We start from the raw sequence: 25,063 nt of genomic DNA, 5'->3' as shown, positions 1-25,063 counted from the left end.
CCGGACCCACGGGAGGGCGTGTTTGCTCTGTGGCAGTTTTTTCTTTACAAGAGGAATCCTGGGAAAAAAGGGGGAAATAGAGAAATAGAATTATACATGCGCTGCCCACTGGACCATCTTCGGATCTTGACCGGAATTCTGGATGCTACGCGCATTTTGGGTGGGAGGCTAAGGGAGAAGAGTGGAAGGATCGGGAATCTGTAACGAGATGAGCTCTGGAAGGAAATTGTAGCAATTCTCTCCAGCTTGAATTGAACAAGAAATATTTTCTGTTCGAGAACCTAAGAACAGCTTGACGATCTTTTGACAGATCTCACATAAACGTCAAAAGGACTTCAACGGATAAAAAAATCTTCCATTGTTCTAGACAAGTGTAGCATCTGGTAAAAAGAGTTCTAAAACACTTGTGGCTGTTTTCCCCCTTTGTTTAAAAGGATGCATTAGGCTACTTGTAGCTTCTGGTGCCGTGACCAGGATCCTTTCAGTTTGATTTGACACCCCCACGTCTGTCAGATGTTGTCGAACGCTTTTAGGTTGTAATGATAGACAACCGACTCCTATTGTCTGCCGCATCATGCAGACCGCACCAAAACAAAGCATCCCACACACGCATTCCAGATGCTTGGAATGAAAGGGGTTTTGCAGTTCCAACGGTCCCAAAAAATAAAAACGGTCCCCGTCGTCTGTAACTGGAGCACAGTGGCACCAAGGCACCCTTTCGCTTTTGCCGATGATCCTATTAATTAGCTTTTAATTAGACTTATCTCTCTCTCACTCTCACTCCCTCATACACACGCGCGCGGTATCTCGGAGTGATGGTGTTTGATTACCAGGGCCCCCTTTTTACTAGGCATCATTATCTAGCAGGATGATGGACACTTGAGGCGACGTTCGAACTGTGACATGGTGTAAACTGTTACCGGTGGTTTAATGAAACTACCGGAACGGCCAATTTGCGCCTACCGGAGCAAGTTTTTTTTTTTCGATTGTCATGTTTCGTGTGCATGCTGTGTATGAACAAACCGAGAACTTCCTGTGGGTAGCAAAGCGAGCAACAACAACAAAAAAACGTCATAAGTGAAGTGTAACAATAATATTTGTCGTCAGCAACGTTTCCGTTTGTTTTTGGCGGTGGTGAATGCGGTTATGGTTGATTTTTATTTTGCTCAGTTTCCATTTTACGTTTCTAATGGTACCTTACTTAAGCGGACCGTATCGCGTCTGTCATGCGTGACCAGTGGTGAAGTGGATGCCATTTTTATTTATTAGTTGCGAAAGTGTTTCACTTGAACGGTAAGCAGGGTGTGGCGTGATTTATGCAGCTACAGGTAAGAGAAATTGCTAAAGGAGCTGCAGTGTACCGGTTGTGGAGATTTTGTCCAAGAAATCCTGAAGAAATTGAGCAACTTCAATTCCAGGCGAGGACGAGTACTTCGCGCACGACACAAATGGTTTTTTTTTTTTGTCTTCCGGAACCCTCTTGTGTCTTTGCGTAAAGATTGCAGTTAGATGTGACTCGTTAGGTATTCATTAAAATGTCATTAGCCAGAGTGAGTGGTGGAAGAGCATTTTGGGGGTTGAGAGTTAAAAGAAATGCATTCAACGGGGGAATCCTCTCTCTCGAATGAACAAATGTTCCAAGTCGTTGAGTTTTCACTTTGGGGACAAACTAAACCGCAACACTGAACGGTGACGGTTCAAGTACTTCCAACTGACAGTTTCCATATGAATGTCTAAAGACTTCTCCAGAAATGTGTCATTCGACTATCGTACCAGAGGCAAAACTTTAAGAGCACCCATCGCGAGATCTCCAGAATTCTCCATGTCCAAGAAACCAACAGATTCCATGTGAACCTCCCAGTCAGGTCAGTAATAGGAATCAAGACGGACAGTCTCCATATGCCCAAGGATTCTAAAAATGTTTCAATCGTTCATGATACTACAGTTAGTACAGTATTTCTATACCTCGGTTAAGGTACTTTCATGTTCAAGAGGACTGGCAGTCTGGAATGGCGAAGAATTTCTCCTGAAACGTGTCAATTGATCCGATCCGTCTCGAGGTATTCAGTTCCCTCGAATGATTTATCTACCGCGGTTTAGGTACTTTCATGTCCAAGAGAACTGACAGTCTGGATATGAATGTCCAAGAAATCTCCAATCGATCATTGTTCCAGTCAGGTTAGTAAGAGAAAACATGTCGGGATCTCCGGTTCTCTCAAAAAACTTCCCAACCTCGCTTAAAGTACTTCCATGTCCACGAAACTGACAATCTCCATGTGAAGTTGTCCAAGGACTACTCCAAAATCGTGTCAATCGAGCATCGTACCAGCGTCAGGTCAGTAAGAGCATCCTTCCCCAGATAGCGCCCAGATCTCTGTATGATTTACCCTAACATTCACCCAACCTTCAGCATATCGGCTTGTGCATTTTTCCCAAAGTTAGCAACAACCAGCAATTTTACGACCGAACAATCAATTTTTCATTTTCCACAGCAACGCAACTTCATACAAAAAAGGAAACCAAATCGGTGAACAAGCGTGCTGGATGTTTATGGTAATTTATGGTTCACTCCCGTTCCAGCCTTAGCGGTTGGCTTCCGTGTGCTTCCGCTCAGATCGCACAGACACCACCCTCCCAGGAAAAGGACATCAAACAAAATATCAATGCTCCGGTGCAGGTCCACGGGACAATCACCCCCCCTTCCATCCGATTGGTCTGTGCTCCGATTTGAATAAGAGCAATTTGCGCTGTGTCGCCCATTGTTGTGGGAGCTCAATCCTCTCTGGCCATGCCGATTGTTGTCCCTGTTGATTATCACTACACCAGGACACGGAACTGACAACGCTCCAACACTGGGACCTCCTGTTGGTTGGCCTGCCCAGTTCCTGTTCCCGTTTGGGGAAACCGATTTGCGTGCGGCGACTGCGAGGGGGGGGGGGGGCAGAAAATGTCCCCATTTATGAAATAGTTCATTCACGGCAGCATCAAACCAACTTCCTTCCTGGTTGCCGATGGTACGGTCACTACAATTACGGTGTCGGTCCACAAAATCAACTCTCTTCGGTTGGGTGCTGGATGCCAATGCTACCGTACAGACAGTTTGCCAGTGCGCCCAGAGATGATTGAGTAGGTAGCACCGCACAGGGCGATAACTGCAATTCGGTGTTGAGCAATTGACGGGATGAATGCAACCCCGAAAGTGGATCGGTTATTACGCGGTTTTTTTCCCCCTGCAACACTCTGTCTAAAAGTGAAACACTTGAATTATGAGGGAGTTTCTTTTTTCTGTTGTTGCGGTCAATCGATCCGTTCCGTTTCTTATCCGTAGTTCTAGGCGATGAAATGGGGTTCAGGTTTTTGCACGGCATTGTGCGATTGTACAGAGCATTGATTGTAGCTCATCACAGACAATGACAATGACAATTGGCTTAGGTACAGTATCAACTGTCAGTTCAGTCCTTTATGGCCGTTTGTTTGGCGGTGTATGCATAATTTATTGGCAAGCGAATTTTACGGTCGGTGGTCGTTTTTATTTTCCAAACTGAACAGCTAACAGTACACAGAAAGCACGGTACTGCATGCAAGGACTGTTGCATTATTACTGTGTGTTTTTGTATTGGTTTTTGAATCTTTGTAGTAAGCTCAGGATTTTTTTATGGCTCCTGTTAGTAAATTGAAGGTTTCTATGCTCACCGTTTTTAGTTTTCTATTTTTTATCTTTTCTTCCCATATTGATCTATTGAATATTGCTAATTGAAGTGTACCTACCCCTAACAAGCTAAAAGGAACGCTTGTAATATACGTTTTTTTAATATTTTCCTTTATTTATATAAAAATTAAGTGTTCTTTTATGGCTATAGAAAGTTAGTATTTTGCTATAAAAATATCCCAGCTACTATGTGTCTTAGTATAACAATTAGAGCATAAGTTACACTTTTTATGGTATGGTATAAATGTTTTAGTCACGCATTAGTATTTCTCCTTTGTCTACATAACCTTTTTTTAGTATCTTCATTCAAATTCGGTGGTTCATGTCTAAGCTTAAGTAATTTCTCTTTGGGCTTCATAATATGAGAAGCTATAAAAGAGTTCATGTCTTTGCCACATCTGACGGCCATTTCGAATTTGCTAAATTACTGACAGCCACTTATGTGAGACGTCACATGATTCTTCTGTACAATTATTCATCTCCTGCTTGAACTTTAGCTCTACAATCTCCGGAATACTTGCCTTGCTTTGGTTACCAGCAGAATGAACGTAAATATATTTGCTAGATCTTACGGCCGTGTCGTATTTGCTAATTTACTTTTATGGCTGCTACTAATTTGAGGCGTCAAACCACTCGTTCTTCTACTTCTTGTACACTGGCTCTACAATCTCAAAAATATTAGCTTGCTGTTGCTACCAGGAGAATGAACACTTAGATGTCTTTTCTATATAGCTTTCTTCATAATTGCTATATTATTGTTATGATATCTACTAAACTGAGGTGTCACAAAGATTCTTCTTCTAGTTTGGCTCTATAATCTTACGAGGACTTGGTTTGCTATTACTATAGGTGGAATGAATGTCAGCTTTATTTCAGACTTTTTTTTATTAAAGTAAGCTCATTTTAAAATAAGTTTAAAATATACACCTATCGAATTTTGGCGAACGAAGTCCCTGCTAAGGGCGCTTTTTTTTACTGCTGACAGTTATTTCGTATTTCCTTAATGTTAATAATTAAAGTGTATACTGCTTTGAGGCGTCACAAGGATTATTGGTGTAATCAACTCATTTGTTTCTTCTTTTTCTTTTACTTTGGATCTGAAATTTCGAGCTGTTTGGGTTGCTTTGGTTACCAGTAGAATGAACACTCAAGTGTCTTTGCTAAACTATGCTTAATGTTTCGTTTCGTTACGCATCTGTTTTTCATCTTCATCTACCCTGTTTAGTATCTCACCTCAAAATAGTTGGTTCATATCTAGGCTAGAATATTTATATTTAGGCTGCATATAAGAGGGCATAAAAGAGGCTATGTCTTTGCTACATCTGACATCTCTTTCGTAATTGCTATTTTTTATGGCAGCTACTAATGTGTGTCATTTCCAAGTGAGTATCGATCTATTCTCGGCAAACAAAGTCCATGCTGAGGATGCATGTCTTTACAACATCTGATAGTTATTTCGAGATTGCAGGAATATTTTTATAGTACTTTTTAATTGAAAGTGACACAGAGATTTTTGTGTATAAATCACTCACCTGCCTCTTCTTTGGCATTACAAGCTCAAGAGTACTTGGCTTTCCATATCGTTTGACACATTTTTCCCGTAACTGCGCACAAATCACTCATAACTTCATTTACCCAAATTAAATTTATCATTAAAAGAGCTTAACTGTTCATACAAATCCACTGTTTGCTGGTCGTGTAATTCCAGTAATTCGAATAACCAGAATCATTATGTTCCACACCCATCATGCTCTGGTGTGCTGTATCGTTGTCGAGCAACGGTGGAGGAAACAGTACCGAGCAACAGGCACTCGCCCGACAGCAGCTTACACTCGTCCACAGTGCATAATCCAGTCAAATTATCGGATTATCGGATCTCCTCAACAACCGAAATAATCGCCACACGGATCGGTACCGGTGGACAACCGTGGTACAACCGTCCAAAACAGCGAAGCGATGATCACTTTCCCTCCCGTGCTTCGCCTTTCGCCGTACCAGCGCTAATAAAGCCCCCCCGCCGTCGAGTACACATTTATTATCCTGTCATTTGTCATCATTCGGGATTCGGGGTCGGCACGGTTCGGAACGGCAACGGTGACAACTGACAGACGGAAAAGCCGTTTCGTTTTGCTGTTGCACTAGTTATTTAGTCCCCCGTCGGAAAATCGGACTACCAATCCGTGGATGGTTTGGATTGGGAAAATCAAAAGTTCAAAATTGAAAAATAGACACGGAAGTAACATCGTGGGAATGGTACTGTGACCAGCAGCATCACGTCAGGACTCAACACCAACGTTTTTTTGTGGAAGATGGTGATGGTAGAGAGGTAGACAGAAAAGAAAAACTTTTCCCCCGCGGTCTGGTAAAACTTTGCGCCGGGTCCAGCTCGCATCCTTGTCGATGTGCATTGTTTTACATCGTTAGTTTGACCGTTAAGGGGGGGCTATTTTCTTTCTCAACCACAAACACACAACCTGGTTGTTGGGCTTGAAAGCATGTAGGGCTATTATTATGTTTGGTGAACTCAACGCCCGGACCCGAAACCGGAACTATCGCCCGGCTTAGATCACTTCCACTCGCACGCCCACTTTCCAACTCGAATAAAAAAAGTTGTTCAAAAGTGCATACATCCTTTCCCGCATGGTAATGTGTGGATGACTTTTACAAACTCCCCACCACCGGCCGGTTAGGGCCTGGCAAAGGTTAGACAGTTTAATGTGCCTTTAATAATATTTTATTCTTCAAAAATGCTATTTTTCATCTCCGGCCTGGGTCGGTGTGTCCCAACGGCAGGCACGCGCTTCGAGAGACTGCAAGGAAAAATAGGTTCTCCAGCTGTAAATGCCTGTTCCTGGATGTCCTGGTGAATGCGCCCAGTTTCTAAGGGGCGGGAATCGGTAACAATATACCTTAGGCCAACGAGATAGAGACAGAAAGAGAGAGAGCAGTAGAAGAATTACAACAACGAAAAACCAGGAGGCCTCCTGACGGAACTGATTGATACGGGGTAAAGGTACTCCCGGGTCCTGACAGCCATTGTTGTGCAATGAAGGGAAGCTGTATTTTAATGCACCTCTTTGTCGTTGATTGATCAGTGCTAATCATGGGAAAGATTTAGTTGGGAAATGTGTTTAGTTTATTAAATATAATAATAGATTTGGCAACGACACCGATTGGAACAAGGTAAAAATATGTTTACAGTAGACATTATGAGCAAATTAGACGAAGGAATGAACGAAATCGCAATATTTTTTTTAGATATTTAGGACATCACGTTAAGAGGACGCCAGAGTTGGATGTAAGCGCAAAATGATGCTCAAACCAGAAATCTTAAATAGATTTTTAGCTTTAAGAAGCATTTCATCTTCAAGTTTTAGTGTCCTGAAATAGGAACGCTAGAACTTGCCGATCCTAGCTATCGGAACCTAACGTTCTAGAATTTGCTGAATTGAAGTCACCTATTTTGAGATGAAGGTTTCCCTTGGACCGTCCACTGACATATCATTAAATAATCTCAGTTTTTCAATCACTCAATTCTCAATTCTCTTCAGAATATCTTACTCAAGCTATCCATCATGTTTGGAATGCGGCATATCCTCTACGTTTGGGGATATCACATATGGTCCAGATAATTATTGCGGGATACCTTCTCTTCATATCTTTGCCAAAGTGATCTAGCTGACTCTGAAGTTTATGAGTTCTGGGCTGGATGCTCAAGATAAAACCTGGAGTGACCTGTTCCGCAACTTTGAGTATTTGTGGATGAGGTCTTATGTTCTCAATGCTCAGTAAGGATATACCCATTTCTGTCGTGGTCAGTGCGCTTATCCTCTGATGTTACGAGTACAGTATCTTTGCTCTCTTGAACTTGGAGACTAGCTTTTCAAGGATTCTTGGAAGTCTGACTTGAGGATCCTTCCATGGATATTTACTTCCTATCATTCTAGTGGACCGTTAATCTGAGCCTCAGATCCAAATAAAACTACTCCTCGGCAACTGCCACCAAATTCCAATAAAAGTCTCCCATTGCACCTCATTTGCTCTCCTCCATCCTCAACTCATCTGGCTCCGGCAAATATTTATGCATCTCAGCTTGCGGCGTCTTATTTTCCCGACCTCAGAGTACCTCACTGTAGTTAGGTGTTAGAGACCCGAACCACCATTGCCGGCTTTCCCACCATCTCAGCACAAACTAAACTACCAATACCGACCCCTTACCCTCACGGGATCCACGGCCTTTCCAGAAAATCAATGCACAATTCCGCTTGGGCCCCTGTTGAAGTAACGGCGGCGGCATAATAAACGCCCGGCGCCTCCACCACATAGCGGTCTCATCAAATTGGGAATAAAGCTTGGGGAGACTTGGCAGGCGCCACCAGTATGATTCGGCGGCAAATTTTCAACCAACAACAACAAGAAAAAAGTAACCCTCCCCAAAAGCCAAAGCCCCGATCACCGCGATCACAGGGGAATGCTACTCTTTTTTTTCACGCTCGCTCACCATGTAGTAACACCGTCATCGGTGAATCGCCGAACTGGTCGCAGGATCCCACGCAATTATTATTTACGCAGCAAACGACCGGCGGTTGGATGAGGTTGGCTAGAGAGGAGGGCCAGCTTTTTTTTCGTCGCGTCACTGCCACGACTGTGCCACGGTTGCGCCCGCGTTCCCGTCAAACGTTTCTAGTTTTCCTTCGCTTCGAACTTCGGACCGGACGACCCGGAGGTCCAAGGTGGGTAAATTATTCTGTGCCGCGCTACTCACGTTCTGATCTGCCTAACGATCGGGGTTTTGGGTGGGTTTAGCTAGCTAGCTAGCGGCCAACCGAATGGGAACGCTCCAAATTGTAGAGACCCGGCCAGTAAGACGACGCCACTAGCCGCACCGTGGGGTTTGCTCGGGGAAAATAGCTCACCGAACGCGCCAAAGAACTCTAATTTTCACTCATCAACATTTTCTCAATTTCACCCGACGCCGCCAAACTGCCAAAAAAAACTAGGCGGGGGAGGGGGGGGGGCATTCACACACACACACACACACACCGAAGTTGAAGATCTTCGAATCGTTGCATATTTTCTCAAAATTATTATTATTGTTCGTTTGTAGGTTCTCCGGTTTCGGAAGACGGCCTAGGTCGTCTGGCCTAGTGGTGCCGTTTCGTTTCGTTTCGGCTCCGAAACAACCGAACCGTGAGGGTGATTTGCGTTTTGCGATCGATTTTGGGTTCGATTCTTACGACACGGCCATAAGCCGGGCGATGGCGCGATGATGAGGCTGGAGACTTTCATCCGGCGGCTCCCGAAGGCATTCATTACCCGGGGGCCGTGTACGGGTCTTTCGGTCCTATTCGGGCAGCAGTCCAATAAATGCGCCACCAGATTACTGTTGAATCATTCACCTGCGTGCCGTCACCGTTTGGCTACTTCACCCTTTAACGAGCGACAACGGTAGGAATAACCCCCCCCCCCCCCCCAAATTCGTTCGTAGCAAAAATTCTAATCCAACAAAATTGGTCCTAAATTCTGCGCCGCAAATATACGTCTGGCGTCCCGTTGGTGTAACCGATCTTCAAACTCCTCCAACTTTCCGGTTCGGAAAAGGTATCCCACCGAGAAGTATCCTATCGATCGATGATTGAGCATCCCGAATCGATTATCAAGCGGTGGGGTTTTTTTTTCGATACGGAAAGCGCCATCTCCTCTACCATTAATGATGACCCACTGGTTTAATGGCTTTGGACAGGGTTTATTTTCCAACCCGGGCGTTGTTTTTTTTCTATTCGTTGCTGTTGTTGTTTGCTTTCCTTCATGAATATGCACGGAGCTAATATATATTGGTAGGCAAACAGGACCGCTCTCAGCGTGGCGTCCCGGCATCTTCCGCCCTCTATCGAAGTAAGGATATTCCCCAAGCATTGGTCCTTTCTTAATAGGAGTGTAGAAGATAAACATTGTTATACTGGCGCCAACGTGCCAAATCCTTGCGCAAATTCCAACCACGGTAATAATCATCTTTAATGTTAAGTTTCTGCCTCAAAAGCCCCGTTACTAGCTTTAATCGCGTAACCGGGAATAAAATTTGGCAGAGCGAAAAAACCCTTAATTTGGGTTGCATTTAATTTGTTTCGTATCACTGAATCGGTAATAATTTAGTGAATTTAGCTTCATATGCGCTCGCCTGGTCTTCCAACGTCACGGCGGCTTGTTTTGCGGCGCAAATGTCATTCGACCAAAAACGCAACGGCAAGCAGCAGTCGCGGCAGGGGTTTACAAAAAAAAGCACAACAAAAACAAACAACAGCCGCGCCGGAAAAAGGAGGAGGGGCTTATTTTTTTCCCTTTCAATGCTGCGCGCCTCCGTGTGTGTGTGTGGAAAAATGGGAAAAACGGAGCTAGGGGAGGGCGAGTGAAATGACCGAAAAATGCGTTACACATACGCACAGCTTGTTTTGTTTTTCCGAATTTTTTATTACCTCTGTACATTTTACAGCTGTCGGTGCTTTTTCTTTAATAAGGAAAATGTTTTGGCCAAAAAGAAAAATTTATTAGCTTTTAAAAAAAGTAATTTCTTACTAGTCGTCTCGTGTAAAGCATACCTCGTCTGCTTGATTAAAAAAATAAAAAACTAAAAATGGCCGATACGAAATAGTAAACAAACGGTTCACGGCGATAATGACAGCAATGTGTCAAATAGTGTTTTGCGAGAAGCGATAAGTAAACACACAATATGCACACAAATAAGCAATATGGCGGCGGCCTTGTTGAAGATAGTGACACAGCAAGAGCTAGCCCGTACCTACCATCTGCCAGTAGCAAATAGATACAAACAGTTCAATTCTGCGCTCAAAATTGTGTCCAGCCATTCGGTTGTCATTGTTGCCGTTGCAGTATGCAGTTTATTTTCATGCGACATTAACACGGCGTGAAATATCTCTGAACCCGAGGCACCCGCACGACGACCTCAATTCGTGAGGTTATGGCGCGCGAAGAACCGTCGTTGAGTCGTTGAAGCTCTTTATCTACAAACAAACCGCCGTGACAAATGGCTACTCTTCCACGGCTCATCACACAACGTCTTTACAACGGATTTTCGCTTTCCCGCTCGCTCTTGTCTTTGTGTGAGCTCTTGTGAGTTATGACACATGTCAGCTTTGTGGAAGTTTCGCCCGCGGTGGCAACGGTCTGCAGGTCGTTAGTAAGATTGTTGTGCCCTTCTTGAGCGCGCGCACAAATTTGCGAAATCACCCATTTTACGACACCCAAAACGCTGGCGACGTTCCTCAAGTCGTCGGCTGGAGCAAGACATCAAACAACCGTCATACGGCTCCGGCCGATGCTTCGGTAAGCACGTGTACTCTACGATATCAGCAACCGGCTTCCGGCTCCAGATGCGTTACCCCACCCAGGGACTGACCCCAGGCAAGGGTAAAACGCCCCGTACGAAGTCACGCTGTGAGCTGTTGTTGTTCAGGCTAGCGTCCCGTAAGCGTAAGCCAGTACGCCGCCTATTACCGGGCCGGCCCCCTTTGTACGGCCCCCTGATTAGACTCCCGCGGACTTCTCGCCTTGTGCGGACCTTCGGCCCAAAAAAAAAACAGTCCTTCGTCACCCCGTCCAAGTTGTTGGAAGGATGGGCGCACGTTCCTGCCTGGAAGCAGCACCCAATCACACCGGTGTGCAAAAGATGCCAGGGCAGGAAAAGATTGCGGGCTCGATAATCGAGGCCCGGGAGGTCTGCCAAAAATGCTGGGCACACTTCCGCCGTTGGCTAGTCGACCTGCCGTGCAGCAAAAGTGGGCAAATCCTTTCTGCTGAAGTGCTGAAGCACTTTTTTTTGTTGTTGCGGGACCAATGTCTGAGTGGTTGGATAAGCCACCTAGAGCGTTTCGGGTTGGACTTGCTGTGCCATTTTGTACGCTATCGTTCATCTGGCAGGTTTTAACGGTTTTTCCTGATGCACCGTGAGGTCGTTGCAGCGGGCTTTCGGAAGATCTTCAAAATATTGAAGTAATAGACTTGTAAAAGGTTATCTTTTTTACACAGCCAATTTAGTGGTCTGGTTATCACCAAACAACATATCCTTGTTTCTTCCCCCGATGTTGGGCGACAGAAACATATAAGCCGGACCTATTTAGTACCAACGCCGCAAAGGATGAGATATTGAACCAGAGCTGTGTGTGTGTGTGTGTTGCCCATTTGAACGGTCTAATGTTTCGAGCGATAAATCAGTCTGTGCGCTGTAAGACGACCCAATTTTCTTCCACCAAACGTCCGATGACAGATGAAGTCGGGGACGCTGGCGCCACTATGAACCTTTGACCACACGCTGCCCAAGCCGAGGGAAAACCGATATCGAACCGATCGGTATTATTGATGGGCACACCCGGACACAAGACCCAGAAACCCATTCCAACCGGCTCGGTTCAAACGATCTGAACAAATTTTTAATTGACCGGAACTAAAATAATCCTCAAAAGTGGAAAAGGGATCGCAAAAAAACAACCGAGATGAACGACACCGACATAGAAACGACACCGAAACTGGAGCGGGCCGGATAGTAAGGGCCGGTCGGACCGGACCGGCACCGAAAATTGTCGGCAAAGGAACGGCGTGAACTCCGAGAACCTCGGGAAAAAAAGGTTCGGGATGAATGATTTATCGGGGCTAGGTGGCTATTGTTTGTACGGCCGATCTTGGGCTGCGTGGTGACGGTGGTTGCGCCTGTGAATCGCGACACACTAGTCGATTGTAGGCGAGAACTGTGTAGCAGCGAGAACGGTTTTTGGCAGTTGTTGGTCTTGTCGCCTGAGCAGGTGCTAACGTAACCTTCGGCTCGGATAACACTCAGCTTGCTGTAAGCTATTCAAATTTTTCGTACATCGACAAGGAAACTGTCGTGTAGATGTGATGTATGCCGATCGTCAGGACTTTGGGATATTGTTGAAGGTCAGACAAAAGATACCTTGGTTACCATAAGTTGTCAAGTATTGTGGAGAACTGACATGCGTTTCCGGAGGATTCTTTTCCGATACTTCCGGACACAGGTAAAGATATCTTCTTTCAGCAAAGTAGAATGTCTTTATTATCTGCAATTCTAGAGTCGAATAGCTACCGAATGTTACAACGTTAAATTCCACACCTGGGTCTTGGAGAGTATATAAAGTAGATTTAACAGACAGAACATTCAAATATTGAGAGACGCTTCCAAGTCTTCGTGTTTTGAGTGTTTGACTACGCCTTAAGTTAGGCAATCTCTTATCATTTCAGAGTTAATGAGAATTGTCTGTATTAGCAGGAGACAGGAAACTGTATGTACACTCTTTGATTGTCGCCGTAAAATCTCTGACATCCGGAATACTAGTTGCTATTAAAAGAGCTATTAGGCTGTCAGCCCTTTTAAAATATTGATAGCTGCAATCTCTCAACTCCGTCCAATTGTTTCTTCACTTTTCAACTGCTAATGTTTATCCATTGGTGCACTTCTCGATTTGACAGTTAGCCTGGCAAATGCTTCCTGATCGCACGTAGCACCCTCCAGGTGGGCGTCATTCGGCGGCACACTCAACCAATTTGTCGGCAAAGGTCCCCGGGACTTCCCGAGATTTTCAAACACCCTCTCACCCTAATGCAAAACTACAATCTGACATCGAAAGCGAATCTGACAACCAATGCATATCGATAAGTATCGAAACATTCAGTTTGTAACAATAAAAACCCTGGTGAACCAATTTCGCTACGCCGGCGTCCTTCACGGGGCTCATCTTACCTTCCGCCCGCGTTCTACACCGTACCGGTCACCGTGGCCCATGAATATAATTTAGTCCTGGAGCTCCGACTCCGCGCGTGTGTGTGTGTGTGCCGGGTCCGCCTTCGGTAACCGCCCTCCAACTCCACCCAATGCTTCGGAGTACGGAAACGGCCCATTTGCGCCCTTCTTCTTGAAGATCCTCACCTTTTCGGGATGTTTTGTCCCTAAAACCAGTGCAGCTTTACAACTTCGGGTCTATTATATGCGTTTGGCCCTCCTTCTGGGCCCTGTTCCTGCCGGCGCTGTTTCAATTGCATACTATTACGGACATTACGCTACCAGGACCTAGACGCGCGCCCATTCGTCCTCCTCCTTCTGGTCAGGGATCAGGGGCGCCTCGGCGAACTGGCGCACCGGCTCGCGTTGATCCTTTTGGACGCATTGGGCGATACAGCCGTCCGTCGGGGTAACAGTCGCCCTTAGGCGGCAATTTTTCATTTCATATTAATAGTTTTTACTTTGCGCTCCTATTTTGCGGCCCAAGGTTTTTCCCGGCGCCGGATTTCATTCATTCGCACCCAAGCTTCCCGCTCCTTTTTTTTGTTGTTGGGGTGTGCTTTATTAATAGACTTCCGTACCGATCGGGCGAAGCAGAAGCAAACGAACGAATGAACGAAAAAATATATATAAATATGCTGCATTTCTATGTGGAAACGTGGTACGGAACGGTGCGCCAAGACCAGAAAATACATTATCACATCTGTCACTTAATTATATGGTTTCACGCATTGCAGCCGCTACTCACGGCATTAACGGCTTGACGGAGCCTGGGTGCTCCGATGAATGGGTGCTCCTAGTTAGGCTGGCTGTCCACACACACACACACACATACACACAAAAGCGCACACAGAGCGCACACCAGGCAGGCGTTGCTGTAATTCTATTTTCCTCTCTTTAGGAAGATCTGGAAGTTCTGATGCAGAAGATTGAGGACTCGCGTGGACTCTTCGATAATGTTTTAATACTTTTTCTCCACTCTAAAATATATATTTTCATCCCCTTTCGAATCCATTGCTAAACCCCTAAAGTTAGGCAACGCACCACAACATTCAGGCACACATTTCACTGTTACCGGCCTTGTCAACGGTCGTTTAGTAGTCACGTTTGACAGATCGTTTCGGCATTGTTTTCTGCCGGTGATTGATTTGAACGCGCTAAACAAATGGGTGCGATGCTACCTGCGTTTTCTTTTTTTTCAGATTGTTTCGGACTTCAAAAAAAAAAAAAAAATACGCATCTCGTCACTATAATTTCCTTTTCACTTTTCTTCGGTAGAAACAATTTTGGAATGAAGGTTTTTTTTGCTTCCTTTGTTTGCTTTTTGTTTGGCGGCTGATTGACAGCAAATTGCGATCGATAGGTGATCGTTGATTGACTAATTATCATGCGCTAGGCGCACTACGTGGCCCTCAATCACGGCTTCTAATGTTGAGGGCTAGAGGACTTTTTCTCTTACTTTCGGTCTAGGAGATCCCTTTTAAGTCTTGAGGATTGATTTAACTTTTTTGAAGCAACTGTTTTCTATCGCTGCTTGATTTGATACGACTATTTTTTAATTCTATGCAGCCACCGGTATAACCAAGTCTAGGGCAGTCTAATGGCAGGCCAAGACTACTTGAGGTTATAGATCCAAAGAAGCAGGAATAGAATTCGTCATTTCTAATTCTACCTGTGGACTTCGAAGGTCTACAAAGTATCTCAGTGTGCATTACTAACAGATTAATATTGGTTCAAAGTGGTAATACGACCACAGTTACTCATTTAGCAATAAACCCACACACATACACACCTTTTCCCACCTCAACCATTTGCGGACCCAAAAGGACCTTCGCGCACCGGAAGCGTGCTATTCAAAGGGTGCGCTATTGCCTATTGCGCTTTAACTGTGACGATCGCAACACAACCCGATATGCTGCAACAAGCCCTTGGATGGATTTATTTTATCGTTTCATCTGTGCTAAAAGCAATAGGCAGCACCGATGAAGAAAAAAAATCCGTGTCTTCCTTGATCGTTTTCACCGGTTCCCCTATAGGTGAAAAAGGGCCAGAACAAAAGTAAAAATTGAATTTAAAAAAAAAAAACACACCAAAGGGTGCTGGCCATTGTGTTGAGCAGTTTAGGCATCTCCCGCAGCAGCGCAACCAAACTACTAACGGGCTACAGTAGTCGGTAGCGTACGCGCGACACACATTCGTCGTCTGCTGGGCAAGGGCGTGTCCTCTTTTTTTCGGTCCTGGGTGACAAATCGACTCGATGTCGCAGAAGTTATGTCCCCGGGTTTTTCGTCCCCTCCGGTTCCCACCCTCCCCGTTCCCTCTCACACCCATCCATCCAGCCTTATGATGATCGGGCACAATGGGTATAATTATATACAATTTTTATTTTTAATGTATGCAATGCTGCTCTATTAATTACATGTCCTATATATTAATAATCATAGAGTGCGAGGCTACATTGAAAAAAACGACACACCAGCTAAAGGAACCGGGCTAGAACGTTCCTGGTCGTATCCTGGCTAGAACATGTCAACAGTGCGATAGCCAATGGGTGAAAGTTTTTATGTTTTTTTCTCGTCCTAGGTGGCAATACCAGGTATGTGGACAAGCCTTATAGCGTGGCTAGTCAAAAACCGGCCCACAAAATCGATACGGTGATGAAGTGCTGCTGATGGCCTTGACTTAAAAACAAGACAACAAAGCCAAAGCTTGTACTTCCCGGCACGTGTTCTAGGGAAATGGAGAATGGAGTCCTTTAATGTATCCCTAGTAGGAATCTTATATTGAAGAGATTTTTTTATGAAGCTTTATATCAATTGATGCTTAACAGGTCTCCAATTCAATACCTTGGCCTCTCTGACCGACACATCATCATCCCATCTTAGTTTGACCACACACATACTATCCATAGAGATAGCCTAAGAAAGACTCTACGGACTGTGTCGCCCGGTGTCATTCTCATGACGTGACCACCGGAACCTAGCGAACCTAATTCGCTTTACAATGGTGTGATTAACACACAGCTAATAGCGCTCGTTATTTTAGGTAAAAAAGAATAAAAATCCTTTCTGAGCATCTTCTCGAACTCTCTGAACTCGATCTCGAGAGGATCCGTAGGAGGGTTGCGTCAGTGTTGAATAGAGTCCATCCCTCAGAGGCGTATGTGAGTACTGGTACTTCGTCCATCTTGGCAAATTTTGAGTAGACAATTTTCTTTAGGTTTCAGTACCTTCTGGGGACGGTCCGATGGCCAAGACGATAGCTGTGCCGGTCTACACACGGCAGGACCAGGTTTCAAATCTCTTATCCCGACTGCCTCCCCGTACCTTGCTACGGGTAAAAACAAGTCACAGAACGCTAGAAATGACAGGCCAAGACCTTCAAGGTTTTGTAGTGCCAAAAAGGAAGGAAGGAAGGTAGTAGCTTCTGACAGACAGCACCTTAACGTGTAACTCAACATATGTGGTGTTAACGGTTTTGACTTTTGGAATGAGATTGGTGGTTATTTGAACGACCTCAAAGTGGCGATCACCTATCTGTAGGTGACAGAGAGTCTCATAATAATGATATCAGCGTATGCCAGAACTCTGGATTGACTCGTAGAAGATGAAGGACGCAGCATCCTCCTCGAAATCTCGGATGGCTCACTTTAGGGCCAGCTTGAAACGAAGACAGACGTGCCCTTCTTACTGATGCAAATTCTTGGTGGTAGTACAGAGCCCTGAATGATTTCCATTCAACTTCATCTGACATGTGATGTTGGCCATTGGCATTCTTATAAGTCTGGTAAGCATGGCCGGGATTCCAAAGGAGCTCATTGCGTCGTTAAATGCTATCCTAGCAATGATTTTATATGCGACTTTAAAATCTATTAAGAGTTTCGGTCCAGGATTTGCCACATGGTGAAGATCTGTTTCGAAATCCCATCTGATTGTGTTCTACCATTTCATCGACGAATGCAACAAGTCGATCTAACTACAAGACCTAGGGAGAAGATCGATCTGTCTTCTTTTATACATGGATAGACTGATGTATGGTACTTATCATTTTATCATTCATTATCTCATACCGCTATTACTAATCCGACAGTGCCAGATGCTTTGTTGTTTTTGTGCTCATCCTTGTCTTTTCCTAGTTCTTCAATGCTGAATGGCAGTAGCATGATACCATCCGCTAGTGAGTCCTCGAACTGTTCGTTAAAATGAACGTTTAATAATCCATCAAAATGCTGAGCCCATCGCGAGAGGACCTCTAGCTGGTAACTAATCAGATCCTCATCCTTATTCCAATAGTAAGTAACTTCAGGTCTGAAGTTGTGTCCGGGTCCTTCTATCTCTTGGTAAAACTTTTTTCCTATTCCGTATTTGATATAAAACAGACAGTTTCACAAAATCCTAAGCCTTCAAAAATAACTCATAGTTTAGATAAAGGTTTTTTTTAAATTTTCTCAGAACAGCACCATTTACAGGAGTTAGGAGTAAAAAAAATTAATTATGTTCTCAATTAAATTGAATTTCCCACTGTGCACCGTCAGCGAGCGTCTGCTCGAATTTTTAAAATCGGTGAGACGGCTGCTCGAACCCAAAGCTGACATTCCGTGAGAGCGTGTATGTGTGAGCACAGCTGTCAAACGTCACAAATCTTGCCTTCCACGTTTGTTTTCCTCCGTGTGCGGGTTTGCGTTTCTGTGCTTGTGGAATTTTTCCGACTGCAAATTTACTGCACAGACGATAGAATTGCTGGTGCACGTTTCGCTAAGGTAATTGTTGAACTAACAGGCAACATGTCGTCCGGCGTGTGTGTGCTCGATAGGCGGAACGATAATATCACTGCCGCACCGGCTGTTTACGTATCGCCGGAAGCGAAAAGTAAGGTTAGGACGGAATTGGAACCGTACCAGGACGGAAAGCCTGCTCCCGAACCAAAACAAAGAACGCGTTCCGATCCAGCGGGACATTAAACGACCATCAATCTATGGAATTCAATGCACTGGTTGGCTGCCGAATTGAATGCGATTTGCTGGTGTAGTTGAGAAAAAGAACGGACCTATATGGGCATCGTCAACAATCAATCAATACATGCCTTGTCGGTCCGTGTGTGTGTGTCCGTTGTGATACGTATACACTTTTACTCTTAGTTTCGGGAGTTGTATTTGCCGGCTGGAAGAAGTAACGACGCCGGTCCTCATACAACAGGACCCGGTACCTAATCCTGTCCGTATCATCTCCCGGTACGCAGAGCTGTCTCAAAGCAAAACCAAGATCTTTCGAAGTTTTAAAGCCACATGAGAAGGAGAAGAAAAATATAAGACCAAAAATATCTAATATTTTAAATTGATTTTCTAAGTCCATCCCTAATTAGTAGAGTGGCCATGTGCTCACCATCCGCTCATGAATGGTACTGTCAAATCGGTTTTATTTTAGTACCAATTTGAACGGTACATCGTTTAAAAATAATCGCTAAACCTCCCGGTGATGTCTTTGCGTGTGTGCGCACAGCTTCCTAACTGAGATGTAAATTATGCTGTACTAAATAACTGTTTCATCCTTCACGTACTATCTATTCCTATCCCACAGCGCACGCTTCCAGAGTCACAAAGTCTTTGCTGCAAATAACGAAGCCAAAATGCCACCGAAGAAATTAGCCGAACCAGAAATTAAGCCTTTGATCGGACGCATCGGTACGAACCTTCGGATCGGCATCGTCGGCGTACCGAACGTGGGCAAATCGACGTTCTTCAACGTGCTGACGAAGAGTGCCGCACCAGCAGAAAATTTCCCTTTCTGCACGATCGACCCTAACGAGAGCAGGTACGAAATGATTTCCATCCCACCCTTCCCCAGCAATCCATGTACTGCCGCCCCCCCCCCCCCCTCCCCAAAAGATAGCACGAACCAATTTGAGCAGCAATGGTGGTAGCCGCGTAACCCTCATTTGCATATCAAACGACCGGGCCCATCGGGAAAATGGAAGGGCAGTGGGGGAGAGAGGCTGCGGGCGGCAATAGACAAACAGTGTGTTGTCAATAAGCATCCCATAGTCTGTCCAACTGTACCGAAGGAAGAGCCGGGAAGAGAACCGGTAACGATGGGCACGATTAAACGATCGACACGAATGTCGTTGAAATGGAACTAATGCAAAAGGCCGTCCAGTGCCGCGATATGATGGGGACCCGGGACGGAAGCCGATGATGGGATAATTAAAGGGCGACTGATCCGTACTAGCGGCCCGTTCCCGTGCCGTTTTTCTCCTTCCTTCGACTTTCACACCACCCCTGGTGATGCCATTCCAACCACACGCCCGGATGGTGCCCCGGTGGTGTGGTTCGCTTTACCTATATTTACACTCACACCACCGGGGTTGGACAAGAAACGCATCCAATCGGCACGCGGGTGCCTCCACCCGCCGCGTACCGTGCGCGCTTCGGTCGGTGTGGAATTAATTAAAAATCCTGCAATTATTCACCCGTGCACTCTCCTGCGCAAACTGCGTTTCGATAGCAAAAGAAGAAGAAGGGAAAAAAAACGCAAAACTCCTCCTGTCAGGTGCCGGGCTTGCTCGATAACACCTCACAGCTCTGTCCTGTAATTCGCATATACCAACCTCGCCGGTTTGGTACCAACCCCCCAGTTTCTAACCGTGTGGCAGCAATGGTGCAGACGGGAGCGGACGGACGGCAAAACCATTATCATTTCATCAAACGTCGCCAGGCCTAAGTTCGTGGGGCCCGCGAATAATTACTTGCCGCCTGTCCAAACCGCACCAGAAACCTTCTGCTCACACCTGACCCAGGCAAGCCGCAGCAATTTCTTCGTGATGCCGTTTTCGATGCGACCGTGTTTTGCGTATACAATTGTGTGCTTCTTGCTCGTAGCACAAGCAGCACACCGGGCCCTTTAACGTGAGATCTGGTCTGGTCCGGTCGGCTGGCCGCCGTAAATTTCATTCGGCCCCGGGAATCCAAATGGCCGGCAACGTTTCGCTTCCCGTCTGCTCGCAACCCGCTACGATCGAACACCAATTCGTATTTCGGTTTCGGTAGCGTGATAAAAGATAATAATAAAAGCGAAATTAAATGCAACCCATCGATGCCCCCCCCCCCCCAACGATGGCGGAAAGATGCACACACACACACACACACACACAATTGGAAAGGCGGTCCAGAAAAGGACATCACCTTCAGCGGATGCATTTATTTCGCTCAACCATTTTAGTTTTTGTTGTTTCACATTCACATTCGGATGGTATTTTTCTGTTTGTTGAATTGTTTAAAAATCGACATGTTTGCAAGAAATGTTGGGGCTTGGGTCTCGCTTTTTGTTTTTCATTGTACCATTGCAATTTTCGAACAACAGGAGGAGTTTTTTATGGATTCAAAATGACCACATAACATACGGTTTCGCGTTTCCCTGAACAGAACTTGGCCCTGAGGCTCTTTGGATGGTTTAACTTAATGATTCAAATTGCACAGCAGTTAACGTTGGCAAGATCTTGGAACCGTTGTTCAATGTGCTGTATGCCCAAAAGCAATGTGTCGGAAAAGAGATCCTTTTTTACTCTAGTTAGTGCGTTTTGTTATAACTTTAAGTCGGCATTTACGGATTTTATGTGTAACTTTTAAGTACACATAATAAAACAATGTCTAATTTCATTACTTTATTATTCTTCTTTTCTTTTTCTACTAATGCAGAGTTCCGGTGCCCGATGCTAGATTTGATTATCTGTGCGAATATCATAAGCCAGCAAGGTAAGTGGATGTTAAGTTTTTTTGCACTTCAATAACTTGTTCTGCCTATACACCAAAGTCTTCATGGGATAGTAGCCGAATCTTGGCAAATCTTGTTGGGTTCAAATTTGGACGTTCAGATAAAAAACTGAATAATTGGGATACGCTAGTTATATCCTGATGTAAAACGATGAATTTTTACTAATGTTTTAAAAACTGCAAGGATCGTCTAAACTCCACACACAAGACGCGAGAGATGTTCTAGAATCCGAGACAAATACCAGGCTTCAAGAACAGTAATCATTTTCCTACCAAATCTGAAAAACGTCCCCACGGTATTCTGGTAGTTTTCGGATACTGGAAGCTTCGATACACAGGTTGCACATAATCTGGTTGATATTTGAATACAAAATGTGAATGTGTTCCGTTAGGCGAGATGGTAGCTGTGCCGTGTGAAGACCTCGGCCACCGGACCGCCCCAGCGATAACGGCCGTAGTATTATAACCCATTAAATAACCGATATTTCCTAGCAGGTCGTTATTCCACGAAGAAGACTTGGCACATATGATGATGTGTTGAGCCGTGCAGTGTGCCATATTCCTTCAGGTCAGCTCGTGTCCACGAAAATAAACTACAGACATTCCGAAAGAACAACACAACAATCAACAATCAATCCAGTAACAGTTTAACTACCATTCTTCAATATTATATCAAGCGTTCAGAAACATTTTACTCGAGTCGCCTATAAACGATACTTTGGCTCTTCAAGTTTGATTCTACATGAATCACGTTGATTTTTATTTGGGCATGGCTTTATAAAGGACAAAACCGTCATGAGGCTCAGTTTAAAGAAATGAGCACACAGCAGGACCTTGGATCGAATCCCGTCCGGGGACCGTTCCTCCGTAGTGCGAACTGATTATCCATCTACGAGGTATCAATAAGTCTAGTATGTTATTGGGCGGCCCGTTGGTACAGGCAACAACAGCGCCGGCCTTGGCGGACCTGGGCTCAAAACCCATCTGGACCGTTCTCCCGTAGTGAGGACTTACTATCCATCTACTAGGTGTCATTAAATCTAGTAAGAAAGAAATGGCAGACATGACCTAAGCGGTCGTTAAGCCAAAGAAAAAGAAGAATGCTGTTAGATGGCTCGCAAGACCAAAAAGAAGAACGAGGACGTCATGAGACTTTTTTGGTGGCTTGCTACTTGGGTATAGCCCCCGTACGTATGGTTGACTACTTTGCTACGGGTAAAACTAAGTCACAGAAAGCCAGATATGGCAGCCCGAGACCTTTCAAGGTTGTAGTGCCAAGGAAGAAGAAGAAGCTACTTGGATATACACAAATCCCTTCGTCCTAGCGATCCTCATTGGTAATGTATTATATCCTATATTATTACGATGATTCTCTTACTTTCTTGTTAAAAATACTGTTGGAAACTTTGTAAATTGATCTAGACTTATAATTCTATTTCGATTTGATTTCAAAATCCTCGTTATTGTTTTATTGCGCTCATATTGAATTCTCCTTTAATTTCGCCTAATATTAAATGTTCCCTCATCTCCGCTGCGACCTTTTGCTATGCTTTTTTATATTTGTTTTATTACACTTCATTTGAAGATACTAGTTTTGAACCATTACGACAGATATTTCAATAAATAATGAAACGAAATAATGCTTCACAAATCCTACGAAATAAAAGAGATAAAATCCACTGCTACATAAGACCAGAGCCAAAACGAACCATACCCGTAGCACGTAAAACGTTAAGTACTACTATCTGCGCTTTACACCACCCGGTTAAGCACGCCGGAAGCCACGCAGCGTAGTTTAATGCGATTTTGCAATTATAGTAATTCTACTAAATACGTCTACTGACCGTATCGAACACCGCCCGGTCGGTCCCAGCCCCATCACAGGCGGACGTACCAGATTAGGGGAAAGGAAATTGGACAATGATTGGAAAACCGCGCCCTTTACCGTATCGTGAAAACCGATATTACGCCGATACCGATATCTTATGGCACCATAAACAATAGTTATTTGTGGCTGCAGTGCCATCGGGCTTTACCAACCCTCACACACACACTCACATACTAAACGTTTAATTTCGCAACATAATAAGCCACAGAGGAGTTTGTTGAAAAGGACGAAAGGTGTACGCTGTAATGGGGATCAGAATTTGGTTTTTCCCCTCGTTCATGTGGGGCGTTTTGCGGTGGCAATGGGCTACCTGAAATATTCCCCAACTAAAAGAGGCGTGGCATACTTTTGCCGTGTTCATCAATCCTTCTTTGCATACTGTGTCTGTCGAAACGGTCAGTTTATGGGGTGTCCTTTGTTGTTTGGTTGCGTCAGGATTCGAAATTTTCGGCTACGCTCTGACATGGAAGTACACAGTGAGACCCAGCTACGATTAATCTTTGCAACCTTCATATAATAGTTGTCCATGTAGTTAATCCTTAATTGATCGATCCGTACAAATTCGGCAACCGGCTACCGTTACGTAGAATCCAGGCACCTGGATTCTAAACATAGCGCCATCATGGTGCGCTCAAAAACATAAAATGGAGAACTATGCAGGGCGAAAACAGACAGGTTAAAACAAAGTAAACGTGTACCATCATCGAATCGGGAACGAGCGGGAGCACTAATCAGCGGAGTCCTAATGAACTGACAGCGCGAATTGCTGCTACACACCGGGATGTTGAGATCCCGCATCGGGAGGAAAGGAGAACCGATTCGACCAATTGGGAAATAGCCCTCTTTCAGCACCAGGAGCACACACATTGCTACCGCGACGATGATGTAGCTCCCCTCTTCACAGATGCAATCCGGCGAAAAGCAAAAACACGCAGAAGGAGAAAAAACAAACGGTAGCACCATCAACAACCCCATCAACGAAGCAGGCTCCACGGCTTCCGTGCCAGTGCATTCTTGCCCTATCGTTAAAAGCGGTCGAATGCGTGTGTGTCTGTGTGTGTGTATTTCTACAGGAGCATGGAAAGGTGTTGCGTTTCGCGTTCTGTTACCTACGCCATCTCTGCCGATAGGGAGGCTCTCCCCCATCACCAATCATCTTCTCCAAGGTCTGAAAGAGAGCGCGCTAGTTTGAACAACAACAAAAACGGGAAGGCAAAACATGGATGAAAACAGAGGGCAGCCAGCAGCAATAGGCTGCGCAAATGTAGGAAAAATTGTCGGACCACGGTTGTGCTGCGAACCGGGTAAAAACCGGGAGCAGCACAGACGGTCAAAAAACCAAAATGGAGCCTATCCTTGTTCTGCACGCGACGCAACATGCCACACAATCCTGCACGAAGGCGAAAACGAAAAATGGCGCCCACGGGCATGTGTGCCCCAGAGTGTTTCTATGTAGCTCGAGGCCGGGAGGGAGAGCCTTCGGATGGGGGAAGCTAAGCTTTTAGGAAGTTTTGCATAAAAGTGGGGTAAAAACAATGTTTCTTTCTATTGGTTGTAGGAGTGTTATAAATGGCGGGTGATGTAGCTGTTTGATGATTGAAGTTGACTTTTTTTTTGGCTATATTTGGTCTACAACTTCAAGAGCTTTTGCGGTCTATTGCCATTTCTAACCTCCTTGATTTGATTTATCATTAGCTTGATAGAGCATGACAGTAGGACTGAGATCCGAAGGGATTTGGTACCAGGTCCTGCCATCAGGATCACTTGGCAACTCTCAAAACACATCCATACTAGGAGATCGTTTTCTCACTCCAAAATCCATTTTTTTTTAATCAACACAGGAAGTTGAGCGTGATTTGCACGTGTTCTTTAACCTTAAACTCAGCGGCCCCATGC

General features: G+C 44.9%; 1 protein-coding gene across 3 annotated transcripts in view; it reads left to right on the top strand.

The window, feature by feature from the left end:
* The window catches only part of LOC118507857 (obg-like ATPase 1), a 56,561-nt gene that overhangs the window by 19,304 nt on the left and 12,194 nt on the right, over positions 1-25,063 (top strand). For 2 of the 3 annotated variants that reach the window (XM_036047041.1, XM_036047030.1), the window contains 2 exons: positions 19,091-19,324; positions 21,205-21,261. In XM_036047041.1, the coding sequence (XP_035902934.1) occupies positions 19,140-19,324; positions 21,205-21,261 (242 nt within the window). In that variant the 5' untranslated portion in view covers positions 19,091-19,139. Of the gene's footprint in view, positions 1-18,111; positions 18,274-19,090; positions 19,325-21,204; positions 21,262-25,063 lie in introns of those variants that run through there. The other variant, XM_036047018.1, reaches the window with a different exon arrangement.

The sequence above is a fragment of the Anopheles stephensi genome, chromosome X (genome assembly GCF_013141755.1).
Source record: "Anopheles stephensi strain Indian chromosome X, UCI_ANSTEP_V1.0, whole genome shotgun sequence".
Taxonomy (NCBI): domain Eukaryota; kingdom Metazoa; phylum Arthropoda; class Insecta; order Diptera; family Culicidae; genus Anopheles; species Anopheles stephensi.
The sequence above is the reverse complement of the archived record's forward strand: the minus strand, read 5'-3'. Positions and strand labels throughout refer to the sequence as shown.